This window comes from Curcuma longa, chromosome 3 (genome assembly GCF_044706935.1).
Source record: "Curcuma longa cultivar G26 ecotype Majalengka, Jawa Barat chromosome 3, ITB_CL_G26_1.1, whole genome shotgun sequence".
Taxonomy (NCBI): Eukaryota; Viridiplantae; Streptophyta; class Magnoliopsida; order Zingiberales; family Zingiberaceae; genus Curcuma; species Curcuma longa.
The window spans coordinates 20,408,240-20,429,292 of NC_133863.1; the positions used below are offsets into that span (position 1 = coordinate 20,408,240).

At 36.4% G+C, this 21,053-nt stretch overlaps 3 protein-coding genes across 4 annotated transcripts; 1 reads left to right on the forward strand and 2 right to left on the reverse strand.

Annotated features, from left to right (window-relative positions):
- The first annotated feature begins 1,033 nt into the window (after positions 1–1,033).
- LOC141825093 (bifunctional bis(5'-adenosyl)-triphosphatase/adenylylsulfatase FHIT) lies at positions 1,034–5,915 on the forward strand. Its single transcript, XM_074712482.1, has 4 exons — positions 1,034–1,663; positions 3,058–3,204; positions 5,305–5,403; positions 5,558–5,915. Exons 1-4 carry the CDS (start codon positions 1,370–1,372, stop codon positions 5,669–5,671), a joined length of 654 nt encoding a protein of 217 aa, XP_074568583.1. The 5' UTR covers positions 1,034–1,369; the 3' UTR covers positions 5,672–5,915.
- A 1,427-nt stretch (positions 5,916–7,342) lies between these two features.
- Positions 7,343–9,746, reverse strand: LOC141824263 (large ribosomal subunit protein eL15y). The gene is made up of 4 exons (XM_074711519.1): positions 9,713–9,746; positions 9,450–9,616; positions 7,956–8,153; positions 7,343–7,848 (listed from the first exon to the last, which is right to left on the reverse strand). Exons 1-4 carry the CDS (start codon positions 9,714–9,716, stop codon positions 7,603–7,605), a joined length of 615 nt encoding a protein of 204 aa, XP_074567620.1. The 5' UTR covers positions 9,717–9,746; the 3' UTR covers positions 7,343–7,602.
- A 671-nt stretch (positions 9,747–10,417) lies between these two features.
- On the reverse strand, positions 10,418–20,946 carry LOC141824346 (protein ETHYLENE-INSENSITIVE 2-like). Of its 2 annotated transcripts, XM_074711609.1 has the most exons (8): positions 20,840–20,946; positions 19,302–20,168; positions 18,803–18,889; positions 18,573–18,680; positions 18,271–18,483; positions 16,198–16,380; positions 12,104–14,629; positions 10,418–11,041 (listed from the first exon to the last, which is right to left on the reverse strand). In XM_074711609.1, exons 2-8 carry the CDS (start codon positions 19,527–19,529, stop codon positions 10,733–10,735), a joined length of 3,654 nt encoding a protein of 1,217 aa, XP_074567710.1. In that variant the 5' UTR covers positions 19,530–20,168; positions 20,840–20,946; the 3' UTR covers positions 10,418–10,732. The 2 variants fall into 2 exon arrangements, with proteins under 2 accessions (XP_074567710.1, XP_074567711.1); XM_074711610.1 differs by lacking the exon at positions 20,840–20,946 and having other exon boundaries at positions 18,803–18,937; positions 19,302–19,390.
- Positions 20,947–21,053: the final 107 nt, after the last annotated feature.

A 21,053-nucleotide genomic window follows, 5' to 3' on the forward strand; every position in this document is an offset into this window, starting at 1 on the left:
TGCCCTCTCCCATAGTGGTCAACTGTAGTTTATCGATTTATCTCCTCATAGATGATCATATGGGGCAATGCCCTCTCCCACAGTGATCAACTGCAGCTTCTCATGTTTTTTTACCTTCGGGACATGGTTGAATTAGTTACTATAGAATAGACTTGTTAAAGTAGACAAGGATTGAATCTCGACGACGCCGAGACAATGCCCTCCTTCATAGTGGTCAATTACAATTTCTCAATTTACTTCCTCATCGATAGTCGTGAGACCAACCATGTGGAATCATTAGGGTGATAGATTCTACCTTTTTGCTGAAGTGTATGACTAAAATCAAATGACTTTGTGTGATTCAATGCTCTTTCATATGGGATTGAAGATCAAAGTGCTCGCTCCCGGAGCATAGTTGAGTTGGTTACAATGCAGCAAAGAAGAGGGCAAGGGTTTGAATCCTGGTGAAGCCAGGCAATACCCTCCTGCATCGTGATCAATTGCAATTTCTCGATTTATCTCCTCACAGATAGTCATGGGGTCGATCGTGTGGGACCGCTAAGGTGGCGGATTCTACCTTTTACAGAAGAAGATTAAAGTGCTCTCTCCGTAGTAGTACCGATAACTTTTTGATTTATCTTCTCATAATTGGTCGTGGGATCGATCGTATTATACGATGATCGTTGAAATAATAAATTTTATTTTTTTTTGTTGCAAACGATCAAAGTGTTATTTTTAAATGAGACTCCATCTGAATCATTGAGTTCAAAATGGATGAAACAAATAAATCGAGACGAAGAGACAATGTGCTCCTTCGATTGGATTGGATCCAGCTCATCGATTGAAATGTCATCGTGGATATTTAATTGGCGTTGCTGCCACGCGCCCAACAGACCTAGTGCAGAGCTCGAGCCGTAGACGGACCACGAGGTCGAGCCTATTGGGAATTTACACTTTCTTTTTGTGTGAAATCACTAAAATACCCTTCGTCGGTGATTCCCCTCCGCCGGCACCTCACCTAGTCATGCAGGCGCCGTACTTTGACGGCCGCACCGTCTCTGACCCCGTGGTTTCGGTATCGTCATCTGATTGGGCGCCGAAGGGGCTGTGGTGCTTGAGCCTATCGCCGGAGTTGATGGCTCTGCTGAGGCGGAGCAAGGCGTAATCGAGTGGAATTAGCTCGGAGGGGGAGATTTTGACGGCGCCGTCGAAGTGGAGGCGATCGAGGGCGGCATGGACGAGGAGGAGGTCGTTGAGGTTGCGACGGTAACGACGTGGATCTAGATGGAGGGGCTGGCAAGAGGAAGGTTATTTTGGTATATTCAAAGAGGGAGGAGGGATCTTACTTGGGAATTTCTCAAGGTAGGGCTTGGTTTGCTCTACAAAACGCATGAAGGGATTGCTGCTTGATCTGCGACTTGGACTCGGAGGCCGACGACAGTTGTCCGGCGTAATCTCGGCCCCCGTCCTCTTCGGCTCGCATCCACTCGCCCTCACTCCGGCTCCGTTTCGGATCCGTTCATTCTGCACGCGGTCTCCCTCACGATCTTGTCCCAAGCCTCAGCCCCAGATGGCGGACGCCGAGACATACACCTTCGGCCCATACAAGATTCATCAGACCGAGGTCTTCCGCTCCACTCCGTACTCTTACGCGATGGTGAACCTGCGTCCTGTTGTGCCGGGTACGCTTTCCCCTTGACTATAATTCTCTCCGCACCTCTCTTGAATTCGGTACTTTTCGAACTTTGGATTGTTCCTACTCACGAAAGTCTTCATATTTCCTTCACTAAATCAATGTAGAGTCTCTCATGCTTCTGTTCATTTTTTAGTGCTCATGATTCTGTTCATGGTGTTGAAAGTAGATACCTTTTTGTCATTTCGGTTAGAGTTGATAGGATGTAGTTCGATCCAGCTTATTAATCAGGTGCATGTTTGTAAAATCTGATTTTGTTTGTATTTTCTCCAACTTCAAAAATTCTTATTCGTAACCTAAGCATGCCCAAATTGTTCCTCTGGTCGAGTCTTGTCAGTTAATAAATACTTGTGGACCGTTTCTTGAGTAATTATACGATGCCATCAATAAACATACATGTAAAAGTCCATTTGCATGGACTACTCTGAGTATCTTGCCTTGGCCTTTTACTATCTCTTTGCACCATTTTGATGTTATCACTTCATGATCATGGAATGCTTGAATGCATATAAAGAATGTCTCTTTGATTAAACTTCCAGTCACTAAGCATAATGAGCACATGAATGTTTTCAAATGCTTGCACATTTAGACCTTTTATCTCAGTAGCGCTTCCATCCTCTAACTCTGATTGGTATAGCAGTAATAGTACATTGTTCTTGAGGAAGGTGTGGGAACTGCTACTTGTATTGTTTCCTATCGTCTTACTCAAGCATATGATATTGCAATTGAACATCGAATTTGATTATCAATTAGCTATTCATCATAAATAAAGGTCAACTGTGAGCTTAAATATATTTTAGAATGTATTCAAGTATCCTGATTTCAGTTTACCTAGGGTTTCTAACTTATAGTTTTTTTTTTTTACTGTTATTGTGCATATGGTGCAGAGATTTTGTAGGCAAAACATATGAAAGTTTGTGGTTTTACCTTATACCTCATGTGCTTGATGACATTTAGTTAGGTATCTGGACAAAACACTAAACGATGAGCATTTTATTGTTGTTAACAAAGGGATAACCAGTCATTTATTCTCTTGCATGATAATCTTGTGTTAATTTTGTGTATGGAATATGATGTATATTTGTGAATGGTTTCTTTTTAACTGTTTATTTATCAAAATTATGTTGTTTTATATCTCCCCCATTCTATTCACTTGCTTCTTTTATTTTTTTTTGCAGGTCATATCCTTGCCAAATTAACCTTTTTGAAATAGTTGGAAAATTGATGATGTATGAATGCATATCAAAGTTTTCTTTCTTGTGCTTTGCAGCCATGTTAAGTGTGCAATCACCATTTCTGATAACATTTTAGTCCATTTATATGCATCAACAAAATATTTCAACTCAAACATATTTTTTTTGCACTTTAAACCTTGACATTCTCTACATGTACTAATATGCCCGAAGCGTGAAGTAAAGCGCTTCGTTGATCTCACTGCTGATGAGGTTTGCGATTTATGGCTTACTGCCAAGGAAGTTGGTGATCGTCTTGAGGATTACCATAAAGCATCTTCATTGACATTCACTATCCAGGTGAGGATGTTAGCATTTGTTTCGATCTCTGTTTTATGTTTTAAAACTTGACCACACTATTTTGCTTGAAGTCTAGAAGCTTTTCTCAAGAATATCTGCTGTGTTAATGAGACTTAGGTTCTTTCCCATAGTTGATTGGATAATTGCTATCTGTCTTACAAATGTTGATTTATCTCTGGAGGCAATTTCTTTTCTTCAGAGCTCTTATTCTTCTTTAGTTCTTTAGAATTAAATCCTACAATTTCGTTTCTTTTCTTTGGTTTTGTATGTTTTTTTTGTTGCAATATTATTGAAGCATGCCCATGCAAGAATTTTAGCATTCTCGAAAAGAAACAATATTTAACTATATAATTCACAAACTTTTGCAATTCCAGATTAAGGATGGGAGTTACGGTTGAGCAAAACTTAGCTGTTTAGTCTATGTTAGGATGTAGCAGATGCCAGAAATTGATTGTGTATTCCCTCATGGAATGCTACTACTTAATTCGGCAGATGATTACTATTTATTTTTCCCTTTCTAACCAACTTGATGATTACGAAGGTGTTGCACTAACGACAACACCATACTTATAAACAACAAGGTATCCGGTTTCAGATGATAAGGAAAGAAGTATTGTTGATCGGCTAACAGGAAGCAATTTAAGTACATTAGTGTAAGCCATAAGATGCACTTGGATGAGGGGATTCTAAATCTTATCGATTACAAAAGGGTCTTGAAGTTACAATTTTACCAAATTTCATGGTTTCAAGTTTCTTGCTTGAATTGACTATGAACTTTCTTAGTTAGGAAAATTCGATTCAAGTTAGGTGGAATTTTTTTTTCTAGAGGATAGCCTTTCCAAGTCAAAGCTAAATACTTGTTCAGGCACATATTTGTTGAACTGGATGAATTCATGAGACGCTATTTTAGTTCATATAATTTAAGTTTCTTCTTTGTTATTTAATTATATTATTATTTTATAAAATGTTTGAATTTGGTAGAGTTAGGCTGAAGTCTAAGCCGTTTCAATTAGCCAAGATTTCATTTTTCAAAATGTCAAAAACCCAAATCCTTGATAATTTAACGAAAACAATTTTATGATTGAAAATTATAATTTTATTTTAGAAATTTTGATTTTTATAAAATTTTAATCTTAAAATGTATGTCTTGACATTTTTAATTTATATTTTATAAATTACATTATCTCTGAAAATTTAAGTTATACCTTTTTAACACCCTTTTTTTTTTAAAATGCCATTTTGTAAAAAATAATTGAATTTTTTAAATTTCAACATTTTTTTGTTTTACACCTTTAAATACTCCAATGTTTTTTTTTAAAAAAATTGTCATTTTTTAAATTTCAATTATGTAAGCCAAGTTGTATAACTACATTTTTTTGTTTCAAACAAATAAACTCTTAGTTGTTTTTAAAATCAGATTCATCTCATTGACTTGGGGTAGTTGGTAGAATAGGTCATATCATTTTTTTTACGCGTGTTGATTTTATGTTTTGTCAAAGTTAGTGTCAATTGAGTTTTCTTTGATTTAAATGAAAATTTTGAAAATTTTTATGACTCAATTTGATCAGGTCTATAGGATTCCAAGTGGAATTAGGTGAGAATAATCAAACTCATTGATATCTTTCATTTTGCTTATCAAAACAATCTTTTATCTTGGCTAACCAACCAAGAAATACATTAGGTGAAACTATTCACAGCAGCTAGGAGCTTCCACATCGATTTATTTTGTGATAATTTCCAGATCATTCCACATTCTAGTTTCATATTTATAAGGTGGATCCCAAGTCGTAGAATCATTTAATGACAAGGCCTCGAGGTCAACCCTGATCTTCTGGCTTATAAGACTAGGAGCTGCTAATTTGTTTCTTTCATCTCTTCCGTTGTGTATGAAACCCGAGAGCGAACTGTTGTTTGGTCCTGAATTATTCTGTCATCTTGCTAAATGCGATGAGTTGCATTTTGAAAAAAAGGGGAATGTTTTCTGAAACATACTGTAGATTTGATGTATCTTGTATTCAAATAGCCCTTATTTCGATGTTTATCTATATTGCAAGCTTTGTATTGTATTACTAAGTCGAGGAGTATGCTATAATGTTCCAGGATGGACCTCAGGCTGGGCAGACAGTTCCTCATGTGCATATTCACGTTCTTCCCAGGAGAAGTGGAGATTTCACAAAAAATGATGAGATCTATGATGAGGTAAGTAGTATTCATGCGTATCGTTCACCTTGTGTCATCACAAAACTTATATCGGTTAGAACAAGTAATGATGTTCTTATGCGATAGATACATTGCCATGCCACTCAGTTTCAGTTTCTTATGATTTCCTCCGATTATTTCATGATTTCGATAGATTGATTCAAAAGAAAAGGAAATGAAGGAGAAACTTGATCTAGACAAGGAAAGGAAGGACAGAACACCAGAGGAAATGGCCCAGGAAGCAGAAGCATATCGGCATCTTTTCTGATAAATAGTTTCAGTGATCGATGTGTTCCAAGAGCAGACGACGAAAAAGGTCTGATTATCTTCTCATTTACTTTTCTGGATGTTAGAATAACTGTTATCGAATCCATTCCTGCAACTACATACGAAATGGGGTTAAAAGCTTGTTAATTTTACTCCATGGATTTAAGTTTAGATTTGTGTAAAACAGCATGTGACTTTTTATATAGTAGCATTGAACTCATGAATATATATCTTAAATATGGTTTTTCGAAAAATCTTATTAAGGTAAAACATAGTGTTTTGGAATTGCTATCAATCACCAACATATCACAACTGCTTCAAGTACTATTTATGTGTAGTTTAGAAGTTTCTTGCTATAATTTTGGCCTCATGATTCCTAGAGTTTTTTCCCCTCTGCTTCAAGAAATTCATCTTCTATATCCCTCCTCGTCGTAAATTGTGATTTATTTATTACATTCTTAACCTTGGATTTAGATATTTTTTCCAAGCCAGAGCAAAATCTCAATTAAATCAAAATAACGGACCGATCAAATTGATTGAATTTTAGTTTGGTTTATTTTAAATTCTCAATTATTTTGATTTATTTAATTCCATTTTAATTTTAAATTTTCAAATTCAGTTAAGTCGACTATTATGCTGTGAAAAGTCGATTGCTATACTTAATTCAGATAACAACAGAGCAACTTGATTGATAAATTAAATTAAATTAATCAATATTTTATATCGATTCAATTTATTTGATTTTGATAATAAAATTTATTCAATTCATTCAAAAAAAAAAAAAAAAAAAAAAATATATATATAATTTGTTTGATTTTGATTTGTAATATTTTTTAGTAAAAAATAAAATTCTGTCATTCCAGCAATGATCTCATGATCATCTGTGAGGTAAATTAGGAAGATACAACACTACGGAGGAAGATTATTGTTTTGATTTTATTGAAATTCGTCTTTTGTCTACTTTAATAAGTCTGTTTGCACTAACCAATTCAACTATGCTCTAAGTGTTGATTTGTAATACTCACTCCTAATTATTGTTTTGGTTTTATTGATGCATTAACTCTGACTAACAAATCAATTGCTTCGAGGGCGATTTGTGAAGTTGAGACAAATATCCTCTTTCATTGATTTGAAGTAAATAGAGAAGCTACAGTTGATCACGACAGAAGAAGGTATTTTTTAATTTACCAACTTTATTTACAATAATCAGCTATAAGAATTATAATACTCTTGTGCAAGTCTTCTGCAAGATGATTTGTAATACTCACTCCTAGCTAATTGATGCATTAACTTGAATGACAAATGTTGCAATTACAAACTCTACCTCACTAATTCAGTGATGAAAAATTATCCCCCTTAATCATAACTAAAGTAAATATCTATGCTACGTGCAAGGTGAAATTAAGAAAATAAATTATTAATATTGTATGGATATAAAAGAAAAAAAAATAATATGGATATGAATCAAGAAATTATTAATTATTTAAGTAGTAATATATTAGAGTGTAAATTTCTTTAGAATTGAAAATTTTAAAAAGAAATAAATAGGAGTTCTTACTAGTCATAGTTTGAATCAGATGAACTAAGCAAGTGCATTTATATTCTTTTACTGACCAAAAAGATTTCATTGATTATAATTTTTAATCACACAAAAATATTTCAAAAAAACAACTTTTACAAAACAAATAGATCAGCTATAACTTGTATCTTTTAATACAAAAACTCATCCATCATCTAACTCAGAAATTCAACCAAACAGATAGGAAAATGATAGTTACTCAAAATGCTCATTCATAGCATATATCGGAATGCAAATTATCAAAAGATTTATCGAGGAGCAAAGTCGAATGAAATCGCATAATTTAGGGTCACCAGACGCGCATCAAATAGGTAGCTAAGACTCTAGCATTGAAGTTAACCACAAAAGCAAACTTAACGGTAACGACGGAGCGACAATGTTTGATTCCTCTTCCAGGTTGCTCTGCGTGATGGCCTGGCCTTGTGATGGCGATGCCCTTTGCCGCGAAGACCACGATACTTCTTACCAGCCGAGGTGAGCCCGCGAAGCTCGCGATGTTTGTGAACACCCTTACAGATCCAGTTAATCCTTGGGTCGTTGCGGATAACAGTGTGAGCTGCATCAACAAGGATGACCTCGAAGTATTTGTAGGTGGAATCCTGCAAAACATGAGAGCACAAGTCGGTTGGTTCATTGGCAAATTCAAAATATCAGGAATACCTTGATGTATAAAGTTCAGTAGCATGAAAAGGAAAGCTAATCTCACCTCATTGACCCAATAAGAGTTTAGTACCCTGAGGCCTCCCAACTTTCGCCCGGCTCTCTCCTCCGCAACTGACCGCTTGTTTCTTTGGAACTTTAGCTGAGTGATACCTTGATTCTTGGGTTTTCCATAGACGATACCCTTTGGAACCGGCCTCTTCCTCCCACCACGTCTAACCCGAACACGATAAATGACATAACCCTGGGCACACAAAAAAGAAAATAACATAAAGACCAAAATGGAATATTACTCAATGGAGATTGGAGGGCTAAAGTCATATAGCCAATCCACTAATAGTTTGTAAAAGCACAGCCAATGATGGTGATAATGATGAAATATAACAAGAAAAATTTTTACAAGGAATGCAATCAAGTCACCTCATAGTGCATATGTAATCACAAGAAGTCTACAATCACAAGCAAAAAAAACAAATAATAAGTATAGACATAACACAACATATTTCACATTGCAACTTGTAAAAAAAACAAATAATAGATAAAGCTAAGATTAAATGAACAAAAATCTACTGTTAAAAGAGAAGATCTAGACACTAAAATATAGATAGAGAAGATTTCACACAAAAGTGATGAAAAAGGAAGAGGAAAGATGACTGGAATTCATCAGTGCCTTGGGCCAGCGATTTCAGCTGTGAGAGGAGCATCAAATGGGAGAGGCAGTTAAGGGTGCAATACAAGCAGAGATGCCAGGAGGGAGAGATTAGATTGTGTTTCAAATTTTTTTAGCAGTCAAAAATGAAATTGTTAATGCTGTGTAAGGCCATGGCTAATCTTTATTCAGCAGGGACAATTGGTCCTGCTTAATTAATCCCAACCAATTTAATCTTAGTTTCAGACACTTTGAAGATTTCCTCCACTAATGCTCATTCCACCACATACATAAATCTAGAGAAACATGATTGACATCAGTCCAGGAACCAACAAGTCATTCCACTGGTGCAAATCAAATGCTCATCTTGTTCTTCTCCAACTTACTTTCTTGGATATATGAGTTTATTATACATACTTCTCAAATAACTGCATCAATAAGGAGAATCCAACTAAAATGTTCCTTAAAAATAGTATTTTTAAATCATCAATGAAACGACAACAAAATCACACAAGTAAATTCTCATCTTGTTCCTCTCCAACTTCACTGACATTGGTATATCAGTTTATTCATACAACTCAAATAGTTGTAACAATAAGTAACATCCAATTAAATTGCTTCCTAAAGATACATTCCTTCAACCATCAATCGTTTCTGAACAAACATTGCGTTTGTTGCTACCATACTGCTGATAAAGGAATAGAATTACAATTCAAGTAACAGCAACAGATTAGCAGAGAAAATCCGAAGGACTTCTCGAAACAAGTACAGAAAGCTATTTAGTCAAAAGCAGCCAAAGATCTAACATGCAAAATTCGCAAAGAACAAGCGGATTGAATCATAGGCGAGGAAATAACCAAAAAAAAATTGGAATTTGGTATTTGATCGTACCTGCTTTGCCTTGTAACCGAGACGTCGAGCCTTGTCAGGGCGCGTGGGCCTGGTGACGCGCACGATGGACGGGAGCTGACGGTACTCCCAGCACCGCACCCTCTGCAGGAACCGCATCACATCCGACTGCTTCTTCCTCCATAGCTCCGACACGTACTTGTACGCCCCTGGAAGCACAGATAAAAAAAAAACCACACAAAAAATCAATCAAACACCGAAAACGAGGAGTCAGCGATGAGAATCATCCTGGGAAGGCGACTCACCCATGGCCTTCGGCTAGGGTTTGCAGTTGAGCGCGGCGGGGACTGATTGCGACCAGGGTTAAAAGCCAAAAACGAGCCATTTCGGCCGTCGGATTCAGTGAGGACAATCACGAGCGTTCATTTGACAATAATCATTTTGCAATATAGCCCCTAATTAAGTCACGGGTAAAAAATCTACTCGTCAAATTTCTTTATAAAGGATATCTTTTTATTTACACATTAATTTTAAAATAAATATATATAAATTTCAAAATACTATAATTAATAACACTTAACAATTAAAATGACACTTTTAATTATCATTTTCGATCAAATACATAAATGTTTTTTAAAAAAAATTAAAACAACACTTAATCATATTTTTCATCCAAAAAATATTCATATTTCATGTGTTAATATATATATATATTTAAATTTAACATTTTTTATATAATTTTTTTATTAATTTAGTCAAACTTATTTAAATTTAATCATCAAAATCAAATCAACTTTAAATAATTTTAATCAAATTAAATAATTTTATTTTAATATGAATAAATGCTACAACAATATAGAATATATATATATATAAAAAATAAAAAAGCACCTGCAATAATCTAGGATGCCTTTTGATTTTTATTTGATATATAATACATATAATAAAATTGTAAATATAACTTAATGTTATTAAAAAATTCTGCAGAAATCTATCTTAGAATTAGACAATTTTAAAAATTTCATCAACCACACAATGACTATAAAATTAGATTGCAGAAGAAACTCCCCACTTCTTTACATTTTACAACAGACAAGAACTAACAAAATGGACTTTGTCTCTGAAAAAGATTACAAAAAGAAAAAGAAAGAAAAAAGCTTGAACAACAAAACAAAACCATTCAGAGATAATAATTTTACACCTCTGTTCTGTTGTATTTCGATATAATTAGCACTCTTATACAACACACATGGAATGGAAACCCACAAGGCAAATAAATACAACTCTTTCAACCATGCCCAGTTCAGTTCATGTTCCCTTGGAAACTAGTTCGATAGCCGACGTTTGTATCGCTTCAGAACCGACGCTAAATTCTCTTTTCCTTTAGGAAATGCAATGTCTCCTGCGGCAGTACCTGTTCTGCCCTTGCGGCCGGCAACCGCAATTTCAACATCCTTAATGGTCTCGAGGATCATACTTGCAGTCGTAAAGGATCCTTCGACTGGCATTTCAGCTCTGTCTGGGGCACTTTGCATCGAACAGTCTAAGTTGTTAGTATCATTTCGTCGGTCTTCAAAACATAAGCATGGAGTGAGAGGAAACCGGGGCTTAAGGAACGCAAGTTCAACAATTCCCTGTATCGAGATAGAAAGGTGATCAATGTGCAGTGAATGACCAGAGATAAGGAAATATTCATGACTGCGTTAATGCATTTCTATCACCAACAATATACCGACTCCTTTGTGCTTGACTGTTACTGGTTACTGGTAGATATTTGAAAACAAGGTTATACGAGATGATTAGGCGCAAAAGGAACAAAGGGGTGTGACAAGAATAGATCGTCGAAGGATAAAATATCTGAAAACAGATCTAGGGGGAAGGGCGTGCTAAAGGTCAAACAAAAAAATTGGAGCCATTTCTAAGAGAAAATCTCAAATAAAAGAGAGTCAGAATTCCTCCAAGAGATGCTCCTGAAGGCCACAGGTTTTTGCTAAGTAGATATGAACTTTGTATGCTTGACTGACAGCATGCACAAATTAGTTAGATCTTTACAAAATAATGAGGCATCTCATGAAATAGCTAATTCATGAGGTTTTAGTTCAGAATTCTAGAAGATTAGGTTGCTCGATGCAGTTCATGATAAAAAAATCGATAGGTTTGACCAGTAGTTATTCTGTCTTCACATGAAACACTGATGTAGTTTTGAGTGAGTCCGGGTGCTAAGGCAAAGAACAATATGTTGGATATGCGTAACAAAAATTAAGGAAAGTGGGCACCTTCATGGAGTCAATAAAAGCCCCATTAGGGATCGGCGCCCACTTGATTTTTGTTATGCATATCCAAAATACATTGTTCTTTGCCTTGGCGCCCGGACTCACTAAAAACTGCATTAGTGTTTGTGTTTGCCTTATTCATCAATGTCGATTTCTTCAACTCAAAAGCAGGACTTTCCACTTTGTATTAATTACCAGGATATCACCCACTGAATTCTCCAAGAACCAGACAGCAGACTTAAATGGTGGTGTCATTCAACTTGATAAGTATTATTAGTTTAGCTCTTTGTTTTAGGGGAAAAAAAAGATCAATAGCTCTTCACAGTTGTCAGTGAACATGCAAAACTATCCTATTGTCATGATTCTTGTTTAGCTCAATCATAATGCAGAGATTTCCTAACTAATGTTGAGAGAGAAATTTACCTGAAGCCGGTTGAGAACATATGTATATTTTCCCCATAGCTCTGGTCGATTCTCAACTAGTGACAGATCCAAGATGCGTCGAACACACCAAACTCCAAAACTCACAACAAGTGATGCCCGCCAAATACAATCATCTCCGCACTTAGGAATGTTTAAGGGAAAAGAAGAATTTGAATCCTCGTCCAGCTGGACTGAAGCGAACTTATTAGTGGAGGAATAGTACTGAATTTCACTAGAATATAATTCATGAAAATCATCAATGCCACGTCCCCGCACACTTTTCTCATTGAGAGCAACTTGATTAATGAGCTCCTCATCAGAACCATCGTTTGGTCTAAAGAGCCAATCTGATCCTTCCAAGTTCAGAAGCCTCTGGATACAAAATCTAAGAGAGTGAAGTAACTTAGATTCTGATTCTGAATAAGAGAAAATTTCTCTAGGGGCAAGTCTTGGTTTGTCGGCAATTATTCTTTTTCTTGTTTGGTCTCTATCCATCACTCTACACAGTTGTTCAAATGGTTGTACAGACCAAAGTGATTTGACATCCTGGTTCATGCTTGACTGAAGCGAGAAGACATTGTCATGGAGTTTGGGCGGGGAAATTTGATCAAACGCTAATGGGATTCCGGTCCTAGATAAAATGTTATTGTATTGTGACTTTTCCAAGGTCATCTGACCCATAGATGATCTGGGGCCTATGGGCTTCTTCATCTCGCTTAACAAGGAATTCCTGCAAGCAGAAATATCTGGAGAACTATGGTATTTCTTTGCATAAACAGAAGACCCAACACTACTGCTAGGTGGTTCGATCAAGGAATGGTCATAGTAAGATGATTCAAGCATTCCTCTGTTGGCTCTTGGTGCTATTGGACTCTGCAAACCAGACGATCCAACAAAGCCTAGTCCACTTTGTCTATGAGCATATAAGACGGAATCTCTAAGGCTTGGAACAAGTGGTGAAAAAGATTTAATAGTAGTTGGAGGTTGAGAAGTATACGAGGATAAATAATTTCTCCCTGCCCCATTTCCTTTCAAATGAGATGCTATCTGGTACCCATGTATTGTTGCTGGCTGGAAATCCCTATCCTCAGAATACTGCGGCATGTGTAAACTCGAGTAAGGTCTTCGTATAGGTTCACGTAGACTGCCGGAGGATCTTTGCAAAAGAGTATTTTCCAGCTGCACATCATGGGACAAAGGTGTAATTCCCATAAAATTCAAACTGGACAAACTCCTTCCATTGGGAGAGTCATAGCCGATTGAATAGGCCACTTTGTTATCAATTCCTAATAAAACGTCGTACTTCTTCAGCATTGCTTCTTGTGTTAGGTTCCCATGAAAATCAAAAAGACAACCCCAGAACTCATCCAAGATCACTGCCAATTGACGCCGAGAGCCACGGCCCAATCCAGACAATCTTGATAAGCTCCTGTAGTCACTATCAAGACTTTTTCCTTCAGCACTTTGAGCAGATGAGTTCACAGAATACCCTCCAGCAATAGGCTTGGAAAAGAATTCCTCAAGTTCCAAAGTCCCTTCACTACTTTTATCTGTGTAATCAGCTTCTATAGAAACATCCCTTAGGATTTGCCCTTTATCGAACTTATCTAAGACACTAGGATCAGACAAATTATCACTAGATGTCTCATGCGCAATTTCCAAATCAGTATCAGGAAAGGATTTAGCTTTCATTGTATGATCCACTAAAGAGGTATAATGAGCAGTATCTTTCAGAACAGGCACAGATTGAAGAAATTGATCTTCAGTATGTACAGGTGTGACCAGTGGATGATGATGGACCTCTACAACCAATTTATCCTGCTGGTTCCCCACAGAATTTCCCAAAGCAGGTTCCAGTACAGACAATTGATTTTCTTCAGATGATATTTTGTGGTGATCAATATCTTCTGTCGCCCGAGTTAACTCATGCTGATATTTTTGAACATTGGAGGTCCAAAATTTCGTTTCTGGTTCACCACTTTCAGAATTCAGTGGTGTAATTGCCAGATGCAGTGTAGAAACAATTGAAGTACAAGAAAGAAGCAGAAACACAGCATTAAAAACTGCCCCAGTGATTCCTGTAGCTCCTCCAATGTTGTTAACCCAGCTACTATTCCCCAATAACATGTCTTTTATGAAGATAATATTTGAAGCAAAAATCCCAAAAAAGACAAACAAAGCCAATATTTTCATATGTAATGAGAGTTTAAAGGATCCCATTAGTGAACTGGATGATGCAACTCTAAAAAGAGAAACAACAGAAGATGGAAGAAGCATAGCCTGTACAATTTGGCAAAAAATAAACAACTGATATATCCCCGCAGGACCAGCACATTTTGCACAGCAGAGAGCTAGAACAATTGAAAGAGATTTAACTAAGAGATGAAGAACCCATGAAGAGATCTTTGCACCAAAAAGATAATGTAAGATTAGTCGCCCTCCAACATTGGAAGTTAGAGAAGTAATTTGACTAGAGAAAAGAAGGACCAGAAAAATTGCTACAGGTGCAATAGGAGTCCTAAAAACCTGCAGAAGAAAACCAGAAATACAGAAGTTATCAGTATGCAAGTCAATGATGAATGAAGTGTTACTTGCCCCACACATTTTTCTCAGGATAGCAGTATAAATAATTTGTACTGATATAGTGATATATTGGAAAAATAAAAGAAGCTGCAAGCAGGGTAACAAATATGCTAAACATTCTACATGAACACGTCATAGTACAACTTGGAAAGCTTTCTTATTTAACTTTTTAATCAATAAATGATGAAAAAACATTTTGCACACAGTAAACCAATATTTTTGCAAAAACTGCAAAAACACAATAAAGAAGTCCATAAGGAGATCAGTACAAATAGATGCGAGTACTATCTGGAAAACTGCATCAATCTAGTTGTGATTCTCTGATAGGACCATCCTAACGTGAAAAAGAAATGACTAAGGGTGCAAATGACCAAGCAGCAATAAGAATGGGCATCTTCCATTTTTTGAAATTCATGCAAGTACTATCTGGATTACAGCATCAATCTGGTTGTGATTCTCCGATAGAACAATCCTAATGTGAAAAAGAAATGACTGTGTAATGACCATGCAGAAATAAGAATGGTGATCTTCCATTTTTGAAAGATAGGTCAGACAGGGAGTTACTTTTGTGGCGATGATAAAAGATATTTGAAAAGAACAATAACGTTGGAATTTCCAGTGAGGAAGAACTGAACTATTAATGAGCATTATACAGTTTTAGTTGAAGAAGGCACCTTGAACTACATCCAAAGTTTATTTATGCTCCACACCACCAAAAATTAAAACACAAATCCATTTCACTTCGATCATACAATGAAAGAACTCTTTTTTACTGTTTTGCACATAGTGCATTGTAATCAGATTAAACTTTCTGCTGTGCATGCCTTAGCTCAATGTCATAGTACCAACAACCTACCACTATTACATTGGATATTATTTTCAGTTTATGATTCCAATCGTGCTGGATTTTTCAACGTCATTCTTTAAATTTAGACAACCCTATGATTAACTGGCATTTATAAAAGTGCTGGATTTTTCAATGTCATTCTTTAAATTTAAACAACCCTATGATTAACTGACATTTATAAAAGGGCAGTTCTTGTAAAACATTAATTGTAAGGGAAGTTCACATTCAAATACCAAGCAGCAGATCCAATTTTCTTAATTTGCAGCTGATATTATAAGTTATATTGTTAGCCAACTTGATGGCCTGCTTCTTGTAAAACAATAATGCTAAAGTAAGTTCTCGTTCAAATACCAAGCTGCAGGTCCAATTTTCTTAATTTGCAGTATAAGTTCTATTGTAAATCAAGTTGATATATTATTCTGATTTTTTTTAGCAACTAGAACAGATGTCCAGTGGCAATACTGAGAACTTCATCAAAATTCAATCTTAATGAAAAGATGAAACAGCTTATCATATACTCCTGGGAAAAATACCTTATGAAAACTTTGGAATCTGGTCTTTCTAGCAAATACCATATGACTCAAAAATCAGCTTCTTTAACAAGCATATATGAATATTACAAAAAAAAAGGAAAAAAAAGAAAGCTGAGAAAGAGGTGAATAACCTGATCCATAAGCAAAGAAACATCTTGAAAGCTGAACATCACATTTGTTCTGCTAAAAACAACTGCTGCTGAACTCATCAGTGTATAATTTACCAGAAAGATGCTGGTAAAAATGAAGATGATTGCAAAAAAGTGGTCATGAAACAAGGCACCCATCGAAGCATTGAGGAATGTCTTTTTTTGCTGAACACAAGTAGATTGATATTCAACATTTGGAACATTCAAATAAATACTTCAAGTGGTTAGTGAAAGGTACTCAGGAAGAAATAATAGAAACCAGGCTCATATGGTTGCAAGAAACACAATCCTCAGAAATATGACTGCAAACAAAGACTAAAAATACTGAATCATGCTGATTATACTGAGAAACTGTTTTCAAATCAATCATAGCAACACACACTCTACAACCATACCAACTTACTACAGAAGAACCATACTGTTCCACAGAGAATGGTTTTCTCTTTTTTCTTCAGACAATTACAAAATCCTTCCTACATAAGATGGTATTCTGTATGTTGTACATTTTGCTGTTATTACAGATATTAGACACCTATAGGGAACTAAAGACCCATTATACAAGGTTGCATGTGCTCGTTTGAGCAAAGGCGTGAACTTCAAAAGTATAAGAATAACATATACAGGTTAAAATACAGGTTCCAAAACCAATTTCAGTCCAAGATCAGAGCAGTTTCACAAGGGTACCAACTTGTGCTGCACAGCATAGGATGGCATAGGTCAGCCCTTGAACAGCTGCTCATGGTCATCTCTAGCCAATGCAAGGAAAGATGTCCTTCTCAGTCGGCCAACATGAACTCTAGCGTCAACAGGAACCATGCCACCATCAGAGAAGAGCAGCACCTTGATGGCCATGCAATGGAAGGCTTCATCATGTGTTTCAACCTACAACCAACACTGAAGTGTAGCATGAAGGTGATGGAGAAGAAGTCACAACCAACGTGTATGGTCATGAACACCCTCCACTTTCAGGGTAAGTAGTGAAGCTTGATCAAATTGAGCAAGCAAAGGAGCATCTCCTGCAGCTCCTTGACCTATCCCTGACCTCCTATGAGTTCTCCAGCAGATTCTTGATGTTATCATATGCACATAGGATGTACACCAATGTGGTCAACTTGTGGGAAAAGAGCAGGGACCATATGGACATGGCCGACGTGAGGGCCAATCGGGATTGGCTTAGCAAATAAACTTATAATCTCTCATTTAAGAAAAGGAAAAAAAATTTAATCTTTTCACCTACAATTTACTGTTTGTCCATCTCTTCTCCCCAAGTTTGAAAGGAAGCAGTTGACGCAGTTTTAGGATCTGTTGGCTACCTCATTGAATCCACTCCCTCCAGAAGTGTTCCAATCAAACTAGGAATATGGAAGTCTGTAAGTTCTCATCCACCCCTTTCCATGGATTTGAAATCCCTCCCCTCAAGTAAGCAAGCCCCTAGTGTCACCATTTGTAGTTCTTTTTCATCTACTGCTTATAACAGAAGATGGAATTTAGACTTGATTAGCCCAACTACTTCACCCAATTGGTTTCAAGTTGATTACAATCAATATTCTGTTGCTCCTGTTGAATTCTTGATTATTTCTGATTGTTTATCACGCTTTTCAGTCTGGCTTACAATTTTCCAACAAAGATTGGATCAGTATCAAACAATCTAGCTCAGAACAATGAAGACTGAAAATTATTAGGCTCAATCTTCTTTTACACAATGGATAAGAATGCTACTGGAATATTGACTGAATACAACTTTACAGACAACAACCAGTCATAAACTCAGCTAGTTGAATAGGTCTCTACTTGTAAATTATGCCATAGATGTTTGAGTTTATAACCAACTCTATCAACTTTTGCTTTCTTTAGGACACTAATCCTGGACTACTGTTCATGTTAATTTTCAGATTATCTTCCTCAAGAAGGATGAGAAAATTATGCAATTTGTAACCAAAAAGAAGTTGAAGTAGCTGATATAACTGCAATAAATAAACAAAAGTTGCATACAAAGAATAGCAGGAGCAGTACACAACAAAGAACAACAAATGACCGCATCCTAGAAACCTTTACCTGCACAATTTCAGAGTGAATGTAAAAATTATGCGCCATTATGTTTGCACCAAGAAGAGCCACTAGTAAATATGAACTCTCCCCACTCAGCTTCGGAAAAAGTACATCATTTACAATTGGAATTTCAGGTTGACTGATTAGTACCCCAAAAACATAAAATAGCAAAGAAAACCCTGCTATAATTGTGTATATTGTTTCACCCAAAAATTTGCCCTGCACCTCAACCAGTATGTATATGCAGTGAGCATACCAACTATATTTCTGCATGAAAATGATGATGGAAGAAGATAGGATAAAATTACCAGTAAGATGACAAGAGGCAGGAAAACAGCACCCAGTGTAGCCAAACAAACAGAGGTCGCTAGGTCAACACCAGTAAAAAGGTTGATCCCATTTGCAATTCCTAGTATCTGATCAAGCAAAAAAAAAAAATTAAAAAGGCTCACCCATGGAACAAGAAATTTACTTGTATTGCAATATTTGGGATGATAAAAGATAGGAAGAGGAATCTATCAAATAGCACATTAAGTACCATAGTTAGTTCAGAAGTAATCATGGACAGTGTAACTTGAACCCCCAATATCATGCATGCCAATCTGGAATATTCCTCGCTACAAATCTTTTGCAAAATCACCAAACACAGATGTTAGAATATAACTTGATTTTGCTACAGAAGATGAAGACATTAGTGAGACAATTAAATCAAAATTCAAACCAAATTTAGCCAATTGATAACAATATCAATCTGGAAAATGTCCACATCATATTCAAGATCACAATGAAAGGACAGTTCTGGTTCCAAGGAATTCCAATAAGGTTTTTTGTAAGATTATTATATTTACTTTGATTTAAAACTTACAAGTCATAACATTAGTTGGAAATACAACCTTCCATCATAAGAATGCTGTATCACCAAAACTGATGTAGCATCATTTTCCACAAAAAACAAAGCATATCAAATAACAGACACAAACAGGTTTTGGAAAAATACTTAAAATCTACTATAACCAAACAACTACAAAATTTAGTACCTGGGCAAGATTCTTTTGCATGACCACACCAACACATGTTGCAAGGTATTGGCAAAAAATGGCAGTTAAGTTGAAGAAGAGCACAAACAACATGAGATCATATCCAAATTGGATCCCACTCTCCACAGCTACCACCCACTTTCCAAGGTCAATGTATCCCACAGATATCACAAGTGCAGGCCCAATAGAAGGAAGTAGTTGAGATGCTATATGCCCTGCTGTTTCCATGGCTTCAAAAACATACAAAGTAGAAGTGCTGATTTGCTATATCACCAACTGGGAAAAAAACACTTTCACATGGATCAAATTTGGATCAACAGCGGTAACTTGACAAAAGATCCACAAATTACATGCATCATCTAGTTGAAATTCAAAAAATCACCACAGCTTTTTTATCAATCCAATGGAGAAAACAACAAGCTTGGGTGAAGCCATCCACTATATTCAGAAGCGTAGAAGGCAAAAACCATGACCTTGTAAACCTAAGGATATTCTTCAAATACTTTCTTATGCAGTAACACAATTGTCTTGGTGTCAGTCGTTAATATCAGCATCACCTCTAAACCAGACAGAAGCAAAAAAACTTAACAAAGCTCCTGTAAACAAATGAAAATCCAATCCCAATGATGTCTTCACTACATGGCGTGATCCCAAACAACGACCTGGACAGGTGCAAAGAAGATGGATTGAGAAAGCTGCACCTTCTTCCTTACATATGGCTTGACTATGTTGTGCAAAGCAATTATCAGAATGCGCAAATGCACGTAAGCGTTTATCAAGCAAGCTTCAGGTCAGCAGCCTATGCAACAGCCTATATACATTTAGACCTAAAAGCCCATTTCAAATATCCCATTTTCTTCTAATCACCTGCAATCAGTACCAAAAAAACTTGTAAAATTTTTAATTAGTAACATAAGAAAAATATTGTCTAAGACTTAATCTAAAGGCCATGAATTCACTAACTCAATAAAAAGAACAGTTATACCGAATATGGAAGCTTGTCCACATAACATACATATCTAGTAGATGAGAACTTCTTAAATAAGTAGCCAATTGACTGCTGCCAACAAATATGAAATGAGGTAAAGCGTGTACTACTATAAATCACTCAAAACAACTCCACCTTCATATGGTACCCCCAAACTCCTCCACTCATATAAAACGCATATGCATCCCAGTAAAACCTCTCATTTCAATATCTATTTTTCAGACTCAGTCTCCTAGATAAATGAATACCAATGAACAGATTCTAAGCTCAAAATCGGATTTTGACGTTCAATCCTACTGATTCCGCTGAAACCGTATTAAAGAACAGATCCTTGGTACACGAAATCGGTCTTGCTCCAAATTGACTCCCAAGCTCGACGAATCCCCTTGAGGAGCCACTCCAATGGGGCAAAAGAAATCCACGAACCCACAAAAGCGCACAAATAAGAAGAAGAGAAGAGAAGAAAGAACCCGAAAAACAAGAATCACATCCTTAGATCGATTCCAATGGATTTCTGATCCTTGGTTAGAAGAAAAAAACAAAACTGTACCTTGAGCTCACTTAAGACGCCAGATTCCCCGCCGTAGCCACCATTATCTATCCACTCTTCCTACGTCGCCTCAAATCGGGAAAAGCAGAGAAGCGAAGCGCGCTGAAGGAGCCAGGCGAATCGTCTGTCAAGAAGCTCCTTTTTCTCTTGGTTTTTTAATTTCATACCACGCATCTTCTTCTTTTCGGGATTGGTCTTTTGTCTACCATCTTCA